Consider the following 22,326-nt stretch of genomic DNA (forward strand, 5'->3'; position numbering starts at 1 on the left):
GCTTTCTGCCCTCAGGGTAGATATAACTATGAAATGTTTGCACTCGCATCCAAGCAATGGCCCTTGTTGGTAGGTGGAGAACTGTGTTCATTTTTAAATGTAACATATTTCACATCGTGAGTGATATCGCATTGAGATCCCCCTTAGTTTTCCTGAACTCGATGATTGAACGAATACCTGTGTTACCCTAAATAAATAATTACCTCTTTAAAATAGCCAACCCTGTTTACATTTTAATAAGTTACAAAGTCATCGGTTGTACTTGGTTATTTACCTTCTCATATGTTTATCTTCCATTTGTAACTGTTTTTGTTTTTTCAAGAATTCTTTGTGAGAATGTTTTGTTTGCGACAATCTCCGTCCAGGAAATAAACTGTTTGAATGAATTGGCAGAGAACCCGCCCGTCCATAATTCGCCACTTCGATAATTTCAATGGAAAATAGTATCGAATATATAAAAGCTTATTCTAACCACTCACCGACTCACTCACTCATTCACTCACCGACTCACTCACTGATTCACTCACTGATTCACTCATTGATTCACTCATTGATTCACTCACTGATTCACTCACTGATTCACTCACCGACTCACTCACTGATTCACTCACTGATTCACTCACCGACTCACTCACTGATTCACTCATTGATTCACTCACTGATTCACTCACTGATTCACTCACTGATTCACTCACCGACTCACTCACTGATTCACTCATTGATTCACTCACTGATTCACTCATTGATTCACTCACTGACTCACTGATTCACTCACCGACTCACTCACTGATTCACTCACCGACTCACTCACTGATTCACTGATTCACTCATTGATTCACTCACTAATTCACTCACTGATTCACTCACTGACTCACTCACTGTCTCACTCACTGATTCACTGATTTACTCATTGATTCACTCACTGATTCACTCACTCATTCACTCACTCATTCACTCACTGACTCACTCACTGATTCACTCACTGACTCACTGATTGACTCACTGGTTCACTCAATGATTGACTCACTGATTCACTCACTGACTCACTCACTGATTCACTCACTGACTCACTCACTGACTCACTCACTGACTCACTCACTGATTCACTCACTGATTCACTCACTGATTCACTCACTGACTCACTGATTCACACACTGATTCAGTCACTGATTCACTCACTGACTCACTCACTGACTCACTCACTGACTCACTCATTGATTCACTCACTGACTCACTCACTGATTCACTCACTGATTCACTCACTGACTCAATCACTGATTCACTCACTGACTCACTCACTGACTCACTGATTCACTCACTGATTCACTCACTGACTCACTCACTGACTCACTCACTGACTCAATCACTGACGCACTGACTCACTCACTGATTCACTCACTTTTTCACTCACTGACTTACTGATTCACTCACTGGTTCACTCACTGATTCACTCACTGATTCACTCACTGATTAAGTCACTGACTCACTGATTCACACACTGATTCAGTCACTGACTCACTCACTGTTTCACTCACTGACTCACTCACTCACTCACTGACTCACTGACTCACTGATTCACTCCCTGACTCACTCACTGATTCACTCACTGATTCACTCAATGACTCACTGACTGACTCACTGATTCACTCACCGATTCACTCACTGATTCACTCACTGACTCACTCACTGGCTCACTCACTGATTCACTCACTGATTCACTCACTCACTGACTCACTGATTCACTCACTGACTCACTCACTGACTCAATCACTGACTCACTGACTCACTCACTGATTCACTCACTGACTCACTCACTGACTCACTCACTGACTCAATCTCTGACTCACTGACTCACTCACTGATTCACTCACTGACTCACTGATTCACTCACTGACTCACTGATTCACTCACTGATTCACTCACTGACTCAATCACTGATTCACTCACTGATTCACTCACTCACTGATTCACTCACTGACTCACTCACTGATTCACTCACTGACTCACTCACTGATTCACTCACTGACTCACTCACTGACTCTCTCACTCACTCACGGATATTAAAGTTCGGTACCTTCTGGGTGACGTAGAAAGCTGAAATTTCGCGTGCCCATCGACATCGAAGCAGATACACTGAGAAAAATTACAGAACCGTCGGAAAGCGTCCGTAAATGAAAATATAAATAAATGAAAATAAATAAATGCAGGTGAGCGACCCGATAGCCAAGGAGAAGCGACCCGATAGCCATCCCCCCGCTTGAATGATTATAAGATGGAATACCCGATTCCATCAGGAGCGGCGCTAAACAAAACACACGAAGCGACTTTCAAAATGACGTAATCCGCCCCAGGATGCTCGGTGCACTTGCACAGAAACCCCAAGCAACAGGAGTTTTTGGGGTGGGGAACGTATATTGGGTAGGGTTATGTGGGTGGGGTTTTGGGGGTGGGGAACATATATCATGCTTGCAACATAAGGATTGTTACCTAAAATGGCTCACAAAGCTTCGAAAATAAGCCGAAAATACTTGGAAATGTACCTGCGAGAAAGCGGTGTACGTGTCCACAACGAAAGAGTTGGAGAACTTTCTGAGCTCATCCAAAAAGCTAGTTGCTTGCGGCTCCTTGTACTGCAAACCTCCGAAGCAGCTTGGACGGGTGCAAGGCCCGAAGGTTCATAGACGGGCGCGTTCTATCCAAACCTTCGACCATTGCTGCAGGGGAGTGGACATTGAACCTTGCAGGATTACTTCGTATGGACATGGCAGGTTTGGAAATTTATTTAATGGACGTCTCCAATCGGAAAGACGATGCTATCATTCGAGAGAGAGAGAGAGAGAGAGAGAGAGAGAGAGAGAGAGAGAGAGAGAGAGAGAGAGAGAGAGAGAGAGAGAGAGAGAGAGAGAGAGAGAGAGAGAGAGATATATATATATATATATATATATATATATATATATATATATATATATATATATATATATATATATATATATACACAGAGACAGACACACCGTATCTGATTTGGATGCTTCTTAACACCGATGAGAATGTCATATCTGTGGCTTCTCAATTCACATGTCAGTTTAAACTGATGATATTTACTATTAATCATGCTTGGGGGGTGGGGGAATGGTGACTGGATGGGCTGCGAGGGCCATGAGAAATATATTGTTCGGAGCGCGGGTTCGCGGGGGTACTACGAAGGTGGGGGTATCCCTGGTTCTCCCCAGACTCACTGGGAATCGAGGCCGTCGCACACAAATATGTCCGTGTCATGGCAGGTCGCTAATCGATCGCGAACGCCAACAATTTAACCACGTGACCTAGTGTCCTCCGTCTGACTACCGTTTAACTGGGAACACGCAGTCTCCTTTTCGGGGAATCACATCCTCGGCGGTTGTGCTGCTTTTATCTTTATTGGGTCTTGATTAAGGTGTCTGAGCTTATGGCTAGTACAATGCCGGACTGATGTGAGAGCCAATTAGTTTGGGGAATTATAATCTCCCGGCTAATCTATGTACGGACATTGCTAGCTCAATAAGCGGAAAGGACAGACACAGGCAGATTGAAAGGAAAATGTGAACAAAGCAATTTATTTACAACAAGCAATGTGGGTTATGGAAAAGGAGGGAAGTAAACTCAAGGGCTTTAATGGAGTCAAAGGGCAACCGGGGCAGGAAAGGGGGAAATGCAACAAAAAGCAATAAATGTGCATATTTACAAAAAGCAAAGAAAATGCACAAGTCACAGACTTAACTAAACCTATTCTTTACCTACCGGATAACATGACAGGGTACCCATCAGACCGCACACACGGGGAGACAATTTGGGAGGGGCAGGGTGGCCTCAGCCTACCGTACGTGGAGCCGTCGTCCTCCCCAGCCCGATACCGCTCATCCTGCCACTTTCCGGAATGGCCCCAACACTGCACTCCACAACCGAGGGTCCACAAGCTATGTCAGGAGCAGCCGGCCGACAGCCACGAGCGCCGCAGATCTCCGCCAGCAAACCAAAGCGTCCGGGACCAGGGAAGAAAGTCAGGGCGATGACCAGGGCAGAGAGAGAACGAACCCGAACTTCGGGCACACTTTTATAGCCCCGATAGCAGGCGGGGCCAAAGTGCCGCACGTAAGATTTTCCGAAGGCGGCCTGGGACCAGCTATTGGGCCATGTCAGATCTTACGAGCTGGCCCTATGCCAGTCAATGGGGGATTCCTCCACAGCCCCGCCCATTCTGTTGCCCGCCCGGATATGCACTCAGTTTGCCCTTCCAGCTGTCGCCAGGAGCGGAGCTCCACACTTAACATGGGGAAATTACTTTTACCCCCATGCACCCGGGATGAATCCCCCCATGTCCAAAAAGGAGCGGAGCTCCACACTTAGCATGGGGAAATTACTTTTACCCCCATGCACCCGGGATGAACCCCCACATGTCCAAAAATATCTATGCCACAAAGCCAGGGAATGGGGCAATTATTGCAGGGGTCTGTGTCATGTCCTGGTCCGTATACTGGTCATGTTCAGGTGGAGGGGAATGAACGGGGAATAGGGAAACGAAATACAGTACAGGGTAGACGGCAATAAATTACAGTACAGGGTAGACGTCTATACAGATGAACAGACAAACAAGGACTTGGTGGGGCTTTAAATAATAAATGGGAATTGGGCGTGCCCTTCTAAAGTCATGGCTTCAGTGAAGGTTCCAGAACGTTGGTGTTATTCATACATGCCGAGAAGCCATGGCAGTGAAACGACGCACACCCTACGTGATGAGGGCAGTCACAGCACACGTCATTACATGCCGTGGGTGTGGCTGTACCACTGATGCAATGCCCCCTGTTGGTTAGGTTTATGAAATTAAAAAGTTCATGGAATCTGGCCATGGTGCCGGCGATATCTCGCTTCCCCGTAGCCTTGCACTTTGACACGTGTGCAGTGAAAAATTACAAATCATCTCCATAGCTGACTTCTCATGCCTTCTCCCACCCTCAACAGGTGGTGCTATATGGTAAACGTCGCAGTGGATGACAAACAAACATGTTTTTTTTTCTCGGATTTATCATATGGCTCAATATAACTTGCTTTCCTTTCACGCCTCCACGCAAATATGGCTGCCAAGGCAGTTTTCATTGGCTTTGGGGGATGGTGGTGGGGGAGGGGGAGTGGAAGTACAATCATGGACGGGTAGCCATTCTGACCCAGGATACTCTAATGGTTAACTCTTCCCAGTAAACTGGTACTCATTTTGTCGACCATGGAAGGATGACTGACTGAGTCAACCCACCTGGTGTTATTTAGCCAGCCACCTTACAATTATGCCAACCCTAGGCTTCATATAGTGGTTTTATACAGTAATAACTAAACATTTGTGGATTTTACTAATCTGTAAAAGTTTTTTTTTTTTTTAATAAAGACTTTATGTGTTGGGGTGAAAGGTAACGTGAATCTTTGGACATATTGTTGCGGGGCTGGCTATCGGTGGTAAGCACGACCGCTAGAGGGAGCAGTAGAGTCGGCTCCACCGAACACCCGGAATTTAGGTCATGCCTTTTGGATAAGTCCGAAAGGTACGGATCCCTTACAGGACCATGAATCGCCAATAATTCGACCGCGTGGGGTAGGGTCAATTGCCAAACTTCAATATACCTAATTACCCATGCGGCAAAGCTACCGGGGAATTCACACCCTTGGCGGACCTCGAGCGGAACGAGCCGTTACCGTGCCCGAACCGTGTTTAACCCGAGCGGAGGTTACCAAGGCCTGTCGGTCCAAATGAACAATTTACTGCCTCGCTATTTCTCAATACACACTGTGCTAAGCCAAATAAAGAAATACAGAAATGAGCTGGAACATTCAACAAAAGGGGTATTTATTTACAATGGGGAAGGGGAGCACGCAAGAAGGCAGAGTTAACTGAATAAGGAATGCAAATAATGTACAACAAAAAGCACTTAACAATTCCACTTATCAGACGGGCCCACACACAGACACACACACCCCCAAAAGAAATGGTGGCCACAGCCTTTATTGATACCCCAAGCTTGGAGGGAAGGTGAGCTGGAAGTAAGAACCTGGCTTGGACCTTCCCACTTCGTGCGGTTACACCGACTTCGAAACCACTGGTGGGACTCGAACCCATGACCTGAAGTCCACGGCCCTCGTCCCTGGCTGTTTGGCCACCGCACTGTTCGGTCACCACCACCACGATGAGCCACCACAAAGGACTGTAGACCGCAATTGCCGTGATCCCACAGAACTTCGTCGACCACCACTCTGCCGTCGCCATGATCACCCACTCTCCGTCCTCTCCTCTTTCTTTTTCTTCCTTCAGATCCGAGCGATTTCTTTTCTCAGCACGCTCGCCTCCCATTGGCTGGGGCGCGCGTGCGATGCTTGCCCTCTGCTCATTGGGCAGAGGAAAACATTCCATGCCCTTTTTGGAGCGGCGCTTCGAGCCGAAGCAATGGAAGCCCCGCCCACGTCTGTGCTCAGCACGCGTGCGCGTGAGGAAGGCCGATGGTGGTAGGAGCGAAGGAGCGATGTTGTTGTCGTTGTTGTAGTTGCTGTTTAAAATGTAAAAATCCTAACTATAAAATAATTCACAGCGCACGTACAAGTAATCACCCATTAAACATAGGACAGGACCCTAACTATAAACACATACTTATCGAGATAACTAAACTTGGGGACTGCTATCTGTCTGTGTGCACAAGGCTTCCAAATCCGTAACAATATAACCTCAAATGATCAAAGATGACGTCATTCTGTGGGCGGTTCTGTGTCTGTCCAATCCCAACGGCTTTCTCACAAACAATTACCTCCGCCACCGAAGGTGAAGATTTCGTAAGTATATTGATCGCTTCCATCCTCTGTTTGTGTGTTTGTTTGTTTGTTTGTAGGCACGATAACTCGAGAACGGAAGAAGCTACCAATGTCAAATTACACCACGTGATTCAGGAGGGTGATGGCTAGTGCTGATTAGATTTTGGTCAAAATCGGTCAAAGGTCAAGGTCACAGTGAGGTCAAATATTCGATTTTTGATGGTTTGCTACAGATAACTCGAGAACGGAAGAAGCTACCAATGTAAAATTACACCACGTGATTCAGGCTAGTGCTGATTAGATTTTGGTCAAAATCGGTCAACGGTCAAGGTCACAGTGAGGTCAAACATTCGATTTTTGATGGTTTGGAACAGAATCATCGTAGAAACTTCGGGTTTGCGTCTCTACCTTCTCTAGAGATAGCTTTTATTAGACAAGGTCAGAGGTCAAGTTGACGATTTCGTAAGTACCAGTCTATGACTGCTTGTTTGTTTGTTTGTTTGTATGTTTGTATGTTTGTTCGTTTGTAGGCACGATAACTCGAGAACGGACGAAGCTACCAATGTCAAATTACACCACGTGATTCAGGAGGGTGATGGCTAGTGCTGATAAGATTTTGGTCAAAATCGGTCAAAGGTCAAGGTCACAGAGAGGTCAAACATCCAAAAAATGATAACTAGAGAACGGAAGAAGCTACCAATGTCAAATTACACCACGTGATTCAGGAGGTTGGTGGCTCACGCTGATTAGATTTTGGTCAAAATTGGTCAAAGGTCAAGGTCACAGTGAGGTCAAACATCCAAAACATTCGATTTTTGATGGTTTGGTACAGAATCATTGTAGAAACTTCTGGTTTGCGTCGCGACCTTCTCGAGAGACAGATTTTATTAGACAAGGTCAGAGATCAAGTTGAAGATTTCGTAAGTACCAGTCTATGACTGCTTGTTTGTTTGTTTGTGTACAGGATATCTCAAAAAGTTGTAGACAGATCCGGATGAAATGTTGTGGACAGGTTCGGTTTGTGACAAGGACGAACTGATTAGATTTTGGTGAAGATCCGAATCCGGATCCAACGACTAGAATTTTTTCAGTGATTCTTCACCATTGAGAGATGGGGCTAAACTAATATATTAGTGTATGTTGTTATGCAGCAATTCATACAATGGTCAACTTTTCATATCGAATCTGGAAACTTGTGTTTTTTCACTTCCTAAGATTACATAGGACTACGAATCAGTTGTTTCCAATTTTCCAAGCATTGCTAATGACAAAAATCCAAGTGCAAAAATCTAACAAACTCCCTGTTTGTTCGCTTGCTCCTCATTGCAAAATCTTCAAGAGAACTCGATCTGGAAGACATCGTAGGAAAGCATGAATTTGTTAGTTCCAATGCCACACTAATGAAGCCAGATGGTTCCCTCCTATCCAGTACCAACAAGTCTATCCTCATTCACGAACTCGAGAGCATGGTTGCAGAGTCTGCCACGTCTCAAACATCCATTGGAGAGGAGTCAACCACCCAACACGGCCCGACCAGCATCATAATAGATGGCATGGCTCTCGTACAGGAGATGGTTGTCTACGAAAGCCAAATTAAAACCTGTAAAGATCTGTTGGACTGCTTTATTCGAAGTGTTGGTGGTAAATCGGTTGGTTACATGGATGCATACCTAGTATTTGACAACTACAGCATCATTAATTCACTCAAGGACAGAACCAGACAGCTTCGTACGGCAGGGAGAACACAGGACAAGGGGTATAAAGTAGACGATACTACATGCATTAACGACTTCAAGTCATTTCTGAGCACTAAGGAAACAAAAGCCAATCTTGTGTTGTATCTTGCACAAAAAGCTGTTCGATTGTGCAAAGTGCCGATCACCACACACACCCAGAAAGGCTTCCTTTCTTCCCAGCCAAACATGGTGAGCATTCCGAGTACACAAGAGGAAGCTGATACACTGTTGATCTTGTATGCAGTGGCAGTGAGTCATCTGGGCAATACTGTGCACATATATTCTTGTGATACTGATGTGCTAGTGCTTGCTCTGCGAAGAGTACCTGATCTGAAGCCGGACAGTGTTATCATCATGGGCACTGGAGATGGACGACGAAAAATCAAACTCGAGCCCATCTATGTTGCTCTAGGTGCAGAAAGAGCAGCAGCATTGCCAGGATTGCATGCACTCACTGGTAGTGATACCACTGGTCACATCAAAGGAAAGGGGAAGTCATCATGCTTCAAAGTCTTCATGAAGGCAGGCGAAGATGTTATCTGTGCTCTTGCTGGACTTGGTGTTGGAGTGTACCCATCACCAGGGGTGTTGTCTGGATGTGAAAAGTTTGTGTGTCAGCTGTTCAACTCTGGGTTTGCATCAGCCAAGCACTGAGGTGGCACATTTTCAAGCAGCTGAAGGGTAACCAAGGTGTGGAGAAGCTACTTCCGACTCAAGGATGTATCACTGAGCATATATTGCGCGCACACCTACAAGCCAACATATGGTTGCAAGACTTAGTAGCTGTACCAATTCTACTGGATCCTGTTACTCTGGGATGGTGGCAACTGGAGGACGGCCACTATGTCCCAGTTGTCTCAAAAGTTCCAGCAGCACCGGAGGCCGTGGTGGAACTTGTGAAGTGTTCCTGTGTTGCCAGTTAGTGCAGTCGACGGTGCTCTTGTAAGGCACATAATCTAGCCTGTACAGAGCTCTGCGAGTGTGAAGGAGCTGAGGACACATGCAACAATGTCGCAATTGATGAGAATTCAAGCGATGACGAGGAAAATGAGGACTTGGATGACTAAATAATTATATATGCCTAAGCATCTTTGTGTTTTGTATTTGCACATCCATTCAAATTGTATGTTCTCAGTACTACAGAACGTCCTTTTTGTGCATATTTGGCTGTCATCTTTTAGGGGGTTCGTAAATAATGCCTAACTGGGTTAAATTTAGCTCAACAGATATTTTTTATTATCTCTGAATGTGCTATAATGGGTAAAATATGGCGATTTCTCAAATTTTGGGTTTCGGTGACTGCTTATGAATAAGAAAATTGAAAACAGGTGTTTTTGTGTTCACTGTAAACATAGGAAGTGAAAAATTACAAGTTTCCAGAGTCTATATGAAAAGTTGACCAAATTACACAATGACATACACAATATAGCACGATATCTCAAAAAGCTGTGGACGGATTCGGATGAAACTTGGTGGACACGTTTGGTGTTAACACGACAAATTGATTCGATTTCGGTGAAGATCCGAATCCGGATCTGGATACGAGAATTATTTAATATATATAGTGATTCTTCACCATTGAGAGATCGGGCCAAAACCGATATAGTACTGTATAGCATGATATTTCAAAAATGTATTGGGACCGATATGTTCTCATGGATCAGGCATTACGTGGTGGAGGGTATGCTCTCCACCGAGTGCCCTTCGAGTTTATTAAGGGGTTATATAAGGAGCTGGCCTGCTGAATTGGCTGATCTGCCATGTACTTGCGTATTGTCTGGATAAATATGGGATTGATTGTAATCGGAATTGTGCTGCTTAAATAAGGGGTTGATTTCGGATGTGGTTGTGTGGATAATTATCGGGGTTAACGTGCGGTTAATTGTAATGTGCTTTTCTAGGTAAATGTAGGGTTAATTCTCATGGGGTTGTCTGTATTAATATACAGTCGGGTGAATTTTATATTGCGGGTTGTCTGGATATATAAGGGGTTGATTGTAATGGAATTGTCTGCATTAACATGCGGGTGAATTTCATTGGGGAGTCATTTGTATAAATATGGGGGTTAGTTACAGCTGAGGGTTTTAATTGAGCAAAAATTTTTTTTTAAAAATCAAACAATGCTGAACACAAACAATGCTGAACACAAACAATGCTGAACACAAACAATGCTGAACACGGCTTCATTGGGTCATGTCTGTGTGGGCCCTCCTCTTGTGAAAAATTCATTTCAGTTTCAAACAGCTTACTTTGTTTGATGAAAATGCTTCATGTTGCTTCCTCTTTGTGTTTGATATTTTGGTAGTTCTTGGAAAAATTTTTTTTATTTTTTTTTTTGTAATTGCTCTCATGAAATCATTCTTGTTCTGATTAAATGTGTTTGCCCTTTTGTTGCATCCCAGGACGTAGACACGTGGTGGTATCCTTTGCAACAAGCCATCGACAAGCTGATTAGAGTGTTCATTGGTACAAGATTTGTGTCTTGCGTACACGCCATTTGAACTTTTCCTGGTGGTGAAGAGGCTTTGATTCGTATAACATCCAGAACTATGTGTTGTTTGTGTGAAGTTCATTAATGTTCTGTCTTTGACTCCTCGCAACTTCAGCTCTCTTCGGTACCTCTTCAAGTTCTGCTCTATTTAAATTGCTACTACTTCGCCTTTTTCTTCATTGCGGAAATCCTTATGTTTGTGTACAAAGGTAAGAGAGAAGGTACATCGCATTCTTTAAAAAAAAAAAAAATTGAACATTTGAGGCCTTTAGAGTTTCAGTGGAGATGTGGCTGCCCTTAAAGACGGTTGCATACCATCTTGTGTTGTGCAATTCCAAGTGTATGCATGGTTCTCTATGCTGTTTGTCACAGCTCGCTCATATGCAAGCCTTCTTGGAACCCTTTGAGAGCATTGTTTTCCTGTGTGTTTAACCCATTATCTCACTCATTTATTTTAACCAGACTCGGTTGTGTAATGGTTAGAACATCTGCTGTGAGTCTGGGAGATTCCTACCTGAGTCATATCACCTGAGTTCGAACCCCACCTGAGTCATATCAAATATTTAATAAAAATGGTACATGCTGCTTCCTTGCTTGATGCTCAGCATTAAATTAAAGGGTAGAGCATGGACAAACAGCCACAGGTTGGCAAGCATTGTTTTTTTGTTTTTTTCCCCGACATCTTGTACAAAAACTTGGGCCTCTCTCACTGTCCATTTAAAAATGGGAAAGTGAATAGCTGGGATGAACAACAGGGTCTGGCCTTGCTCATCCTGCCCTCTTCTACCTCCGCCCTCCTCAAGTCACTCCGGATCACATGTGCTCTGCAAGAAATCTTTACCTGCTCACCCTCCTAAAGGCCAGGCTGGTTGCACATCTGCATTCGTTCATCGCCTTATTCTGCCAATTGTAGAATCGTTTCCCTGTGTTCGTTTTTTTTATTTTTTTTATTTTTTTTTTGTATATCTTGGTCGAGGCTCGTATGAGAGCTAACACACAACTCACAGCAAGGAGGCATGAGACAAGAGGGGCGGGAGTGGAAGGGACAAAACAGTGGGGAACAGACACATTAGGTGAACTGTGGAAGGGAGAGGGATGGGGATGGGACGGGGAACATGGCGAAGAGAAGATGGACATTACAGGGACTTTCAGGAAGGAAAGCAGGAGAAATGAAGGAAGTGGGCTTGGGTGGATTATCGGGGGTAGAAAAGATCGAGGATTTGGATGGGGGAAGATAAGAGGTGGTGGTGAACAGCTGTTTTGAAAGCCTGCAGGGAAGAATGGGAAAGAATAGAGTGAGGAAGTTTATTCCAAAGGCGGGAAAAAAGAGGAATGAAAGAGTGAAGATGAGCAGCGATTCGTGATTTTGGTAGTTTTACCAGAAGGGGGTTGTTGGCGGACCTTGAGCGCCCTGTGGAAATGTGGTGGGGACAAATCGCAGAGAGAGCAGGGGGGGGCAAGGCTGGAGAGGAGGCTGTCCTTTCGAAGAGACATAGTGAGAGTGTGAGATTTGTCTGGATTGAAAGACATGTTCCACGTGGTGGACCAGTTTGTGATTTTATCCAGATCTGCAGTGAGCGAAGAAGCTGCTGCTTGCCAGTCTGAGGGATGACAGATGGTACGGCAGAGGGTGGAGTCGTCGGCAAAGAGAAATAGAGGATTTTCCAGAGAGTCAGAGAGAGTTTTCTTGTATTCTACCTTTCAAATATGGTGCCCTCCTCAATTCTACCTTTCAAATATGGTGCCCGTCGCTACCTCATCCGCTCACCTGTGCACATGCATGATCTCTTATACACACGCTGATTCTTTCTCATTATGTTTTTCTCTGGGCCTTTGTTACTCATTATTATGTTTTTTTCCCCCTCCTTTCCCCCTGTGTATGTCCATCCCCCCATCCTATACCCATTGGTTGTGTGTGAACCTGTTTTCCTTTCTCGTTTATCTCCTACGTGAGTCCATATTAAAACTAGCAGGGCACTCGGTAGAGCGCATACCTCTACCACGTAATGCCTGATCCACGAGAACATATCGGGCCGAATACATTTTTGAAATATCATGCGATACAGTACTATATCGTTTTTGGCCCGATCTCTCAATGGTGAAGAATCACTTTAAAAATTATTGCAGTCGGATCCGAATCCGGATCTTCACCAAAATTTAATCAGTTTGTCCTTGTCACACACCCAACCTGCCCACAAAATTTCATCCGGATCTGTCCACAACTTTTTGAGATATCGTGCACACAAACAAACAAATGAAATTGCTCGTTGAGCAAGGAATTGCCAGAATAACTTTGTCATATCTACATGATCTCTGAAAAAAACAACCTGGAAATCAATTTGGTTCTTATAAGTCTATAGTGCTACTGTTTAATGAGTTATAGCACTTAGTTTGGTCATGATCATAACTTGGAAGTTAATCGGACTCGAAATGGCGTTTTTATCGCAATTTGAAATTTTTGACCTGACCCCCCTGACATTCGACCCCCGACCGCTAAGAAGGGTGTTGGTGTGACACCCCAATGAGACATATGGTTGGATGTAGAATTGGAAGATGCACATTTTGGTTTGAAGTCGATACGACCATTTTAGCGGACGTTATTGTGAAAATAAGAATTTCGGTTTTTCGGTGACCTCGACCTTGACCTTTGACATAGATTCACCAAAAACGACGTGTCTCAGTTGGACCATGGCCGACGTCTGTACCCAGTTTGGTCATGATCGCTGAAACGGTGTGGCTGCTACAGGGTAAACAAACACACAGACAGACAGACACACAGAATGACATACACAACCGACCAACATAATCGGATTTCGGCAATTAACAAAGGGGTGAAAACATAACCTCCTCCTCCTTAGGTGGTGGAGGTAATTAACAAAAATGGCAGAAGGGCATTAGTTTCTGGCTTGTCTACGTGAGACAACAACACACCTCCTAACCCAACCTGCTAAAGGCTTCTAATAGTGAAAGTGTTCAGTCTCTGGAAACAAGAAATGTTTATAGAGAGTGTGTTATGTCTTAGATTTTGTTGAGGAAGTTTCATGACTGATAATGGTGGCTCGGGATTGATGACGTCCTGATAATGGTATGTTTTACTCTGAATGTTTGCAGGACAAGTCTTACCATATCCATCCTCAAACCTTGCACTGGATGTTCTTTTGCTGTTCCTTCTGCTTGGAATTGAGATTTCTCGGATTTACTTTGGTATGTGTGACTGGTTATTGGCTAGAGATTGGGACAATGTTCACAGTTTGCAAAGTGGGTATTAGGTGAAGTTTAAGTTATAATGGCGTTGCTAAAATGGTAGTCACTTCATAGATTGTAGTAAAACCATTGGTTATCTATTGATTGGTTGAAGGAGCTATATCACATGATGATTTCAGTGGTCATTTATTGTGGTCTCTAAACCTATTCCTTTGTGTCCTTGATCCAGCTTGGAAAGGAAATTTGACCGAGAGGGGAGTTCCACTCACCCTGGCTCTGGGTTTGGTCGTACCATGTGTTTTGCTTTCTGTATACCTGTTGCTGTGGCAAACATACGTTCTTCGGGCCGAAGTCATCATCAGCTCCATCTTACTCGTGTTTCTTGGGTTGGAAGCTGTGCTTTCCTGCCTGGCGATCGCCACCTTTGCCAAGTGAGACTCCATGCACAATGCGGATAATACACTCCATGCACAATGCAGGTCAGGCCTGGCCAGCCGGTTCGTGAAAGACTTGGACCAAGCTTCCCTGGGCCAACAACACAAGAACATGGGAATAATAGTGGCAGCTAAAGAGGAATAATAATGATAATATTAACGTCACATTATTTTGTTTATTCATGTTGATAATAACCCAGAGTTATTTTTGTATTCATGTTAATATATTAACCCCATGTTAATTTGTATATTCATGTTAATAATAACTCAAAGTTATTTTGTTTATTCATCTTCATAATAACCCCAAGGTTGTTTTGCTTATTCATATTAATAATAACTCAAGGTTGTTTTGTTTATTCATGTTCATAATAATCCCAAATTAATTTGTTTATTCATATTAATAATAAGTCAAGGTTGTTTTGTTTATTCATGTTCATAATAACCCCAAATTAATTTGTTTATTCATATTAATAATAAGTCAAGGTTGTTTTGCTTATTCATATTAATAATAACTCAAGGTTGTTTTGTTTATTCATGTTCATAATAATCCCAAATTAATTTGTTTATTCATATTAATAATAAGTCAAGGTTGTTTTGTTTATTCATGTTCATAATAACCCCAAATTAATTTGTTTATTCATATTAATAATAAGTCAAGGTTGTTTTGTTTATTCATGTCAGTCATCACCCCAAGGTTATTTTGTTTATTCATGTTAATAATAACTCAAGGTTGTTTTGTTTATTCATATTAATAATAACTCAAGGTTGTTTTGTTTATTCATATTAATAATAACTCAAGGTTGTTTTGTTTATTCATATTAATAAGAACTCAAGGTTATTTTATTTAATCATGTTTATAATAACTCAAGGTTATTTTGTTTATTCATATTAATAATAACTCAAGGTTATTTTGTTTATTCATATTAATAATAACTCAAGTTTGTTATGTTTCATATTAATAACTCAAGGTTATTTTGTTTATTCATATTAATAATAACTCAAGGTTATTTTGTTTATTCATATTAATAATATCTCAAGCTTATTTTGTTTATTCATATTAATAATAACTCAAGGTTATTTTGTTTATTCATATTAATAATAACTCAAGGTTATTTTGTTTATTCATATTAATAATAACTCAAGTTTGTTATGTTTCATATTAATAACTCAAGGTTATTTTGTTTATTCATATTAATAATAACTCAAGGTTGTTATGTTTCATATTAATAATAACTCAAGGTTATGTTGTTTATTCATATTAATAATATCTCAAGCTTATTTTGTTTATTCATATTAATAATAACTCAAGGTTATTTTGTTTATTCATATTAATAATAACTCAAGGTTGTTTTGTTTATTCATATTAATAACTCAAGGTTATTTTGTTTATTCATATTAATAATAACTCAAGGTTATTTTGTTTATTCATATTAATAATATCTCAAGCTTATTTTGTTTATTCATATTAATAATAACTCAAGGTTATTTTGTTTCTTCATATTAATAATAACTCAAGGTTATTTTGTTTATTCATATTAATAATAACTCAAGGTTATTTTGTTCATTCATATTAATAACTCAAGGTTATTTTGTTTCTTCATATTAATAATAACTCAAGGTTGTTATGTTTCATATTAATAATAACTCAAGGTTGTTTTGTTTATTCATATTAATAATAACTCAAGGTTATTTTGTTTATTCATATTAATAATATCCCAAGGTTATTTTGTTTATTCATATTAATAATACCTCAAGGTTGTTTTGTTTATTCATATTAATAATAACTCAAGGTTGTTTTGTTTATTCATGTTCATAATAACACCAAATTAATTTGTTTATTCATATTAATAATAAGTCAAGGTTGTTTTGTTTATTCGTGTTCATAATAACACCAAATTAATTTCTTTATTCATGTCAGTAATAACCCCAAGGTTATTTTGTTTATTCTTGTTAATAATAACCCAATGTTTTTTTGTATTTATTCATGCTAATAATAACCGAAGGTTATTTTATTTAATCATGTTAATAATAACTCAAGGTTGTTTTGTTTATTCATATTAATAATAACTCAAGGTTGTAATGTTTATTCATATTAATGATAACTCAAGGTTGTTATGTTTATTCATATTAATAATAACTCAAGGATATTTAGTTTATTCATATTAATAATAAGTCAAAGTTGTTTTGTTTATTCATATTAATAATAACTCAAGGTTATTTTGTTTATTCATATTAATAATAACTCAAGGTTATTTTGTTTATTCAAATTAATAATAACTCAAGGTTATTTTGTTTATTTATATTAATAATAACTCAAGGTTATTTTGTTTATTCATATTAATAATAACTCAAGGTTATTTTGTTTATTCATATTAATAATAACTCAAGGTTGTTTTGTTTATTCATATTAATAATAACTCAAGGTTGTTATGTTTATTCATATTAATAATAACTCAAGGTTATTTTGTTTGTTCATATTAATAATAACTCAAGGTTATTTTGTTTATTCATATTAATAATATCCCAAGGTTGTTTTGTTTATTCATATTAATAATAACTCAAGGTTATTTTGTTTATTCATATTAATAATAACTCAAGGTTGTTTTGTTTATTCATATTAATAATAACTCAAGGTTGTTTTGTTTATTCATATTAATAATAAGTCAAGGTTGTTTTGTTGATTAATGTTCATAATAACACCAAATTAATTTCTTTATTCATATTAATAATAAGTCAAGGTTGTTTTGTTTATTCATGTTCATAATAACACCAAATTAATTTCTTTATTCATATTAATAATAAGTCAAGGTTGTTTTGTTTATTCATGTTCATAATAACACCAAATTAATTTCTTTATTCATGTCAGTAATAACCCCAAGGTTATTTTGTTTATTCTTGTTAATAATAACCCAATGTTTTTTTTGTATTTATTCATGCTAAGAATAACCCAAGGTTATTTTATTTAATCATGTTAATAATAACTCAAGGTTGTTTTGTTTATTCATATTAATAATAACTCAAGGTTGTTATGTTTATTCATATTAATAATAACTCAAGGTTATTTTGTTTATTCATATTAATAATAACTCAAGGTTATTTTGTTTATTCATATAAATAATATCCCAAGGTTATTTTGTTTATTAATATTAATAATAAGTCAAGGTTGTTTTGTTTATTCATATTAATAATAACTCAAGGTTATTTTGTTTATTCATATTAATAATAACTCACGGTTATTTTGTTTATTCATATTAATAATAACTCAAGGTTATTTTGTTTATTCATATTAATAATAACTCAAGGTTATTTTGTTTATTTATATTAATAATAACTCAAGGTTATTTTGGTTATTCATATTAATAATAACTCAAGGTTATTTTGTTTATTCAAATTAATAATAACGTTATTTTGTTTATTTATATTAATAATAACTCAAGGTTGTTTTGTTTATTCATGTTCATAATAATCCCAGATTGATTTGTTTATTGATGTCAGTAATAACCTCAAGGTTATTTTGTTTGTTCATATTAATAATAACTCAAGGTTATTTTGTTTATTCATATTAATAATAACTCAAGGTTATTTTGTTTATTCATATAAATAATATCCCAAGTTTATTTTGTTTATTCATATTAATAATAACTCAAGGTTGTTTTGTTTATTCATATTAATAATAACTCAAGGTTATTTTGTTTCTTCATATTAATAATAACTCAAGGTTATTTTGTTTATTCATATTAATAATAACTCAAGGTTATTTTGTTTATTCATATTAATAATAACTCAAGGTTATTTTGTTTATTCAAATTAATAAGAACTCAAGGTTATTTTGTTTATTCATATTAATAATAACTCAAGGTTATTTTGTTTATTCATATTAATAATAACTCAAGGTTATTTTGTTTATTCATATTAATAACTCAAGGTTGTTATGTTTATTCATATTAATAATAACTCAAGGTTATTTTGTTTATTCATATTAATAATAACTCAAGGTTATTTTGTTTATTCATATAAATAATATCCCAAGGTTATTTTGTTTATTAATATTAATAATAAGTCAAGGTTGTTTTGTTTATTCATATTAATAATAACTCAAGGTTATTTTGTTTATTCATATTAATACTAACTCATGGTTATTTTGTTTATTCAAATTAATAATAACTCAAGGTTATTTTGTTTATTTATATGAATAATAACTCAAGGTTATTTTGGTTATTCATATTAATAATAACTCAAGGTTATTTTGTTTATTCAAATTAATAATAACGTTATTTTGTTTATTTATATTAATAATAACTCAAGGTTGTTTTGTTTATTCATGTTCATAATAATCCCAGATTGATTTGTTTATTGATGTCAGTAATAACCTCAAGGTTATTTTGTTTGTTCATATTAATAATAACTCAAGGTTATTTTGTTTATTCATATTAATAATAACTCAAGGTTATTTTGTTTATTCATATAAATAATATCCCAAGGTTATTTTGTTTATTCATATTAATAATAACTCAAGGTTATTTTGTTTATTCAAATTAATAAGAACTCAAGGTTATTTTGTTTATTCATATTAATAATAACTCAAGGTTATTTTGTTTATTCATATTAATAATAACTCAAGGTTATTTTGTTTATTCATATAAATAATATCCTAAGGTTATTTTGTTTATTAATATTAATAATTCAAGGTTGTTTTGTTTATTCATATTAATAATAACTCAAGGTTATTTTGTTTATTCATATTAATAAGAACTCAAGGTTATTTTGTTTATTCAAATTAATAAGAACTCAAGGTTATTTTGTTTATTCATATTAATAATAACTCAAGGTTATTTTGTTTATTCATATTAATAATAACTCAAGGTTATTTTGTTTATTCATATTAATAATAACTCAAGGTTGTTATGTTTATTCATATTAATAATAACTCAAGGTTATTTTGTTTATTCATATTAATAATAACTCAAGGTTATTTTGTTTATTCATATAAATAATATCCCAAGGTTATTTTGTTTATTAATATTAATAATAAGTCAAGGTTGTTTTGTTTATTCATATTAATAATAACTCAAGGTTATTTTGTTTATTCATATTAATAATAACTCAAGGTTGTTTTGTTTATTCATATTAATAATAACTCAAGGTTGTTTTGTTTATTCATATTAATAATAAGTCAAGGTTGTTTTGTTGATTAATGTTCATAATAACACCAAATTAATTTCTTTATTCATATTAATAATAAGTCAAGGTTGTTTTGTTGATTAATGTTCATAATAACACCAAATTAATTTCTTTATTCATATTAATAATAAGTCAAGGTTGTTTTGTTTATTCATGTTCATAATAACACCAAATTAATTTCTTTATTCATGTCAGTAATAACCCCAAGGTTATTTTGTTTATTCTTGTTAATAATAACCCAATGTTTTTTTGTATTTATTCATGCTAAGAATAGCCCAAGGTTATTTTATTTAATCATGTTAATAATAACTCAAGGTTGTTTTGTTTATTCATATTAATAATAACTCAAGGTTGTTATGTTTATTCATATTAATAATAACTCAAGGTTATTTTGTTTATTCATATTAATAATAACTCAAGGTTATTTTGTTTATTCATATAAATAATATCCCAAGGTTATTTTGTTTATTAATATTAATAATAAGTCAAGGTTGTTTTGTTTATTCATATTAATAATAACTCAAGGTTATTTTGTTTATTCATATTAATAATAACTCACGGTTATTTTGTTTATTCAAATTAATAATAACTCAAGGTTATTTTGTTTATTTATATTAATAATAACTCAAGGTTATTTTGGTTATTCATATTAATAATAACTCAAGGTTATTTTGTTTATTCATATTAATAATAACTCAAGGTTATTTTGTTTATTCAAATTAATAATAACGTTATTTTGTTTATTTATATTAATAATAACTCAAGGTTGTTTTGTTTATTCATGTTCATAATAATCCCAGATTGATTTGTTTATTGATGTCAGTAATAACCTCAAGGTTATTTTGTTTGTTCATATTAATAATAACTCAAGGTTATTTTGTTTATTCATATTAATAATAACTCAAGGTTATTTTGTTTATTCATATAAATAATATCCCAAGGTTATTTTGTTTATTCATATTAATAATAACTCAAGGTTGTTTTGTTTATTCATATTAATAATAACTCAAGGTTATTTTGTTTCTTCATATTAATAATAACTCAAGGTTATTTTGTTTATTCATATTAATAATAACTCAAGGTTATTTTGTTTATTCATATTAATAATAACTCAAGGTTATTTTGTTTATTCAAATTAATAAGAACTCAAGGTTATTTTGTTTATTCATATTAATAATAACTCAAGGTTATTTTGTTTATTCATATTAATAATAACTCAAGGTTATTTTGTTTATTCATATTAATAACTCAAGGTTGTTATGTTTATTCATATTAATAATAACTCAAGGTTATTTTGTTTATTCATATTAATAATAACTCAAGGTTATTTTGTTTATTCATATAAATAATATCCCAAGGTTATTTTGTTTATTAATATTAATAATAAGTCAAGGTTGTTTTGTTTATTCATATTAATAATAACTCAAGGTTATTTTGTTTATTCATATTAATAATAACTCATGGTTATTTTGTTTATTAATATTAATAATAAGTCAAGGTTGTTTTGTTTATTCATATTAATAATAACTCAAGGTTATTTTGTTTATTCATATTAATAATAACTCACGGTTATTTTGTTTATTCAAATTAATAATAACTCAAGGTTATTTTGTTTATTTATATTAATAATAACTCAAGGTTATTTTGGTTATTCATATTAATAATAACTCAAGGTTATTTTGTTTATTCATATTGATAATAACTCAAGGTTATTTTGTTTATTCAAATTAATAATAACGTTATTTTGTTTATTTATATTAATAATAACTCAAGGTTATTTTGTTTATTCATATTCATAATAACTCAAGGTTATTTTGTTTATTCAAATTAATAATAACTCAAGGTTATTTTGTTTATTCATATTAATAATAACTCAAGGTTATTTTGTTTATTCATATAAATAATATCCTAAGGTTATTTTGTTTATTAATATTAATAATTCAAGGTTGTTTTGTTTATTCATATTAATAATAACTCAAGGTTATTTTGTTTATTCATATTAATAAGAACTCAAGGTTATTTTGTTTATTCAAATTAATAAGAACTCAAGGTTATTTTGTTTATTCATATTAATAAGAACTCAAGGTTATTTTGTTTATTCATATTAATAATAACTCAAGGTTATTTTGTTTATTCATATTAATAATAACTCAAGGTTATTATGTTTATTCATATTAATAATAACTCAAGGTTATTTTGTTTATTCATATTAATAATAACTCAAGGTTATTTTGTTTATTCATATAAATAATATCCCAAGGTTATTTTGTTTATTAATATTAATAATAAGTCAAGGTTGTTTTGTTTATTCATATTAATAATAACTCAAGGTTATTTTGTTTATTCATATTAATAATAACTCACGGTTATTTTGTTTATTCAAATTAATAATAACTCAAGGTTATTTTGTTTATTCATATTAATAATAACTCAAGGTTGTTTTGTTTATTCATATTAA

General features: G+C 36.0%; 1 protein-coding gene across 4 annotated transcripts in view; it reads left to right on the forward strand.

Moving 5' to 3' along the window:
* Positions 1 to 22,326, forward strand: part of LOC147025901 (transmembrane protein 216-like) — a 55,329-nt gene that overhangs the window by 23,379 nt on the left and 9,624 nt on the right. Inside the window, exons 1-6 of one of the 4 annotated variants that reach the window (XM_085883649.1) lie at positions 35 to 69; positions 6,332 to 6,522; positions 10,961 to 10,977; positions 11,165 to 11,258; positions 14,161 to 14,253; positions 14,483 to 14,684. In XM_085883649.1, the coding sequence (XP_085739775.1) occupies positions 6,390 to 6,522; positions 10,961 to 10,977; positions 11,165 to 11,258; positions 14,161 to 14,253; positions 14,483 to 14,684 (539 nt within the window). In that variant the 5' untranslated portion in view covers positions 35 to 69; positions 6,332 to 6,389. Of the gene's footprint in view, positions 1 to 4; positions 70 to 6,331; positions 6,523 to 10,960; positions 10,978 to 11,164; positions 11,259 to 14,160; positions 14,254 to 14,482; positions 14,685 to 22,326 lie in introns of those variants that run through there. The other 3 variants (XM_085883653.1, XM_085883650.1, XM_085883652.1) reach the window with 3 other exon arrangements.

Source organism: Eptatretus burgeri, chromosome 5 (genome assembly GCF_056783735.1).
Source record: "Eptatretus burgeri isolate ZD-2024b chromosome 5, Ebu_testis_v1, whole genome shotgun sequence".
Classification (NCBI taxonomy): Eukaryota; Metazoa; Chordata; class Myxini; order Myxiniformes; family Myxinidae; genus Eptatretus; species Eptatretus burgeri.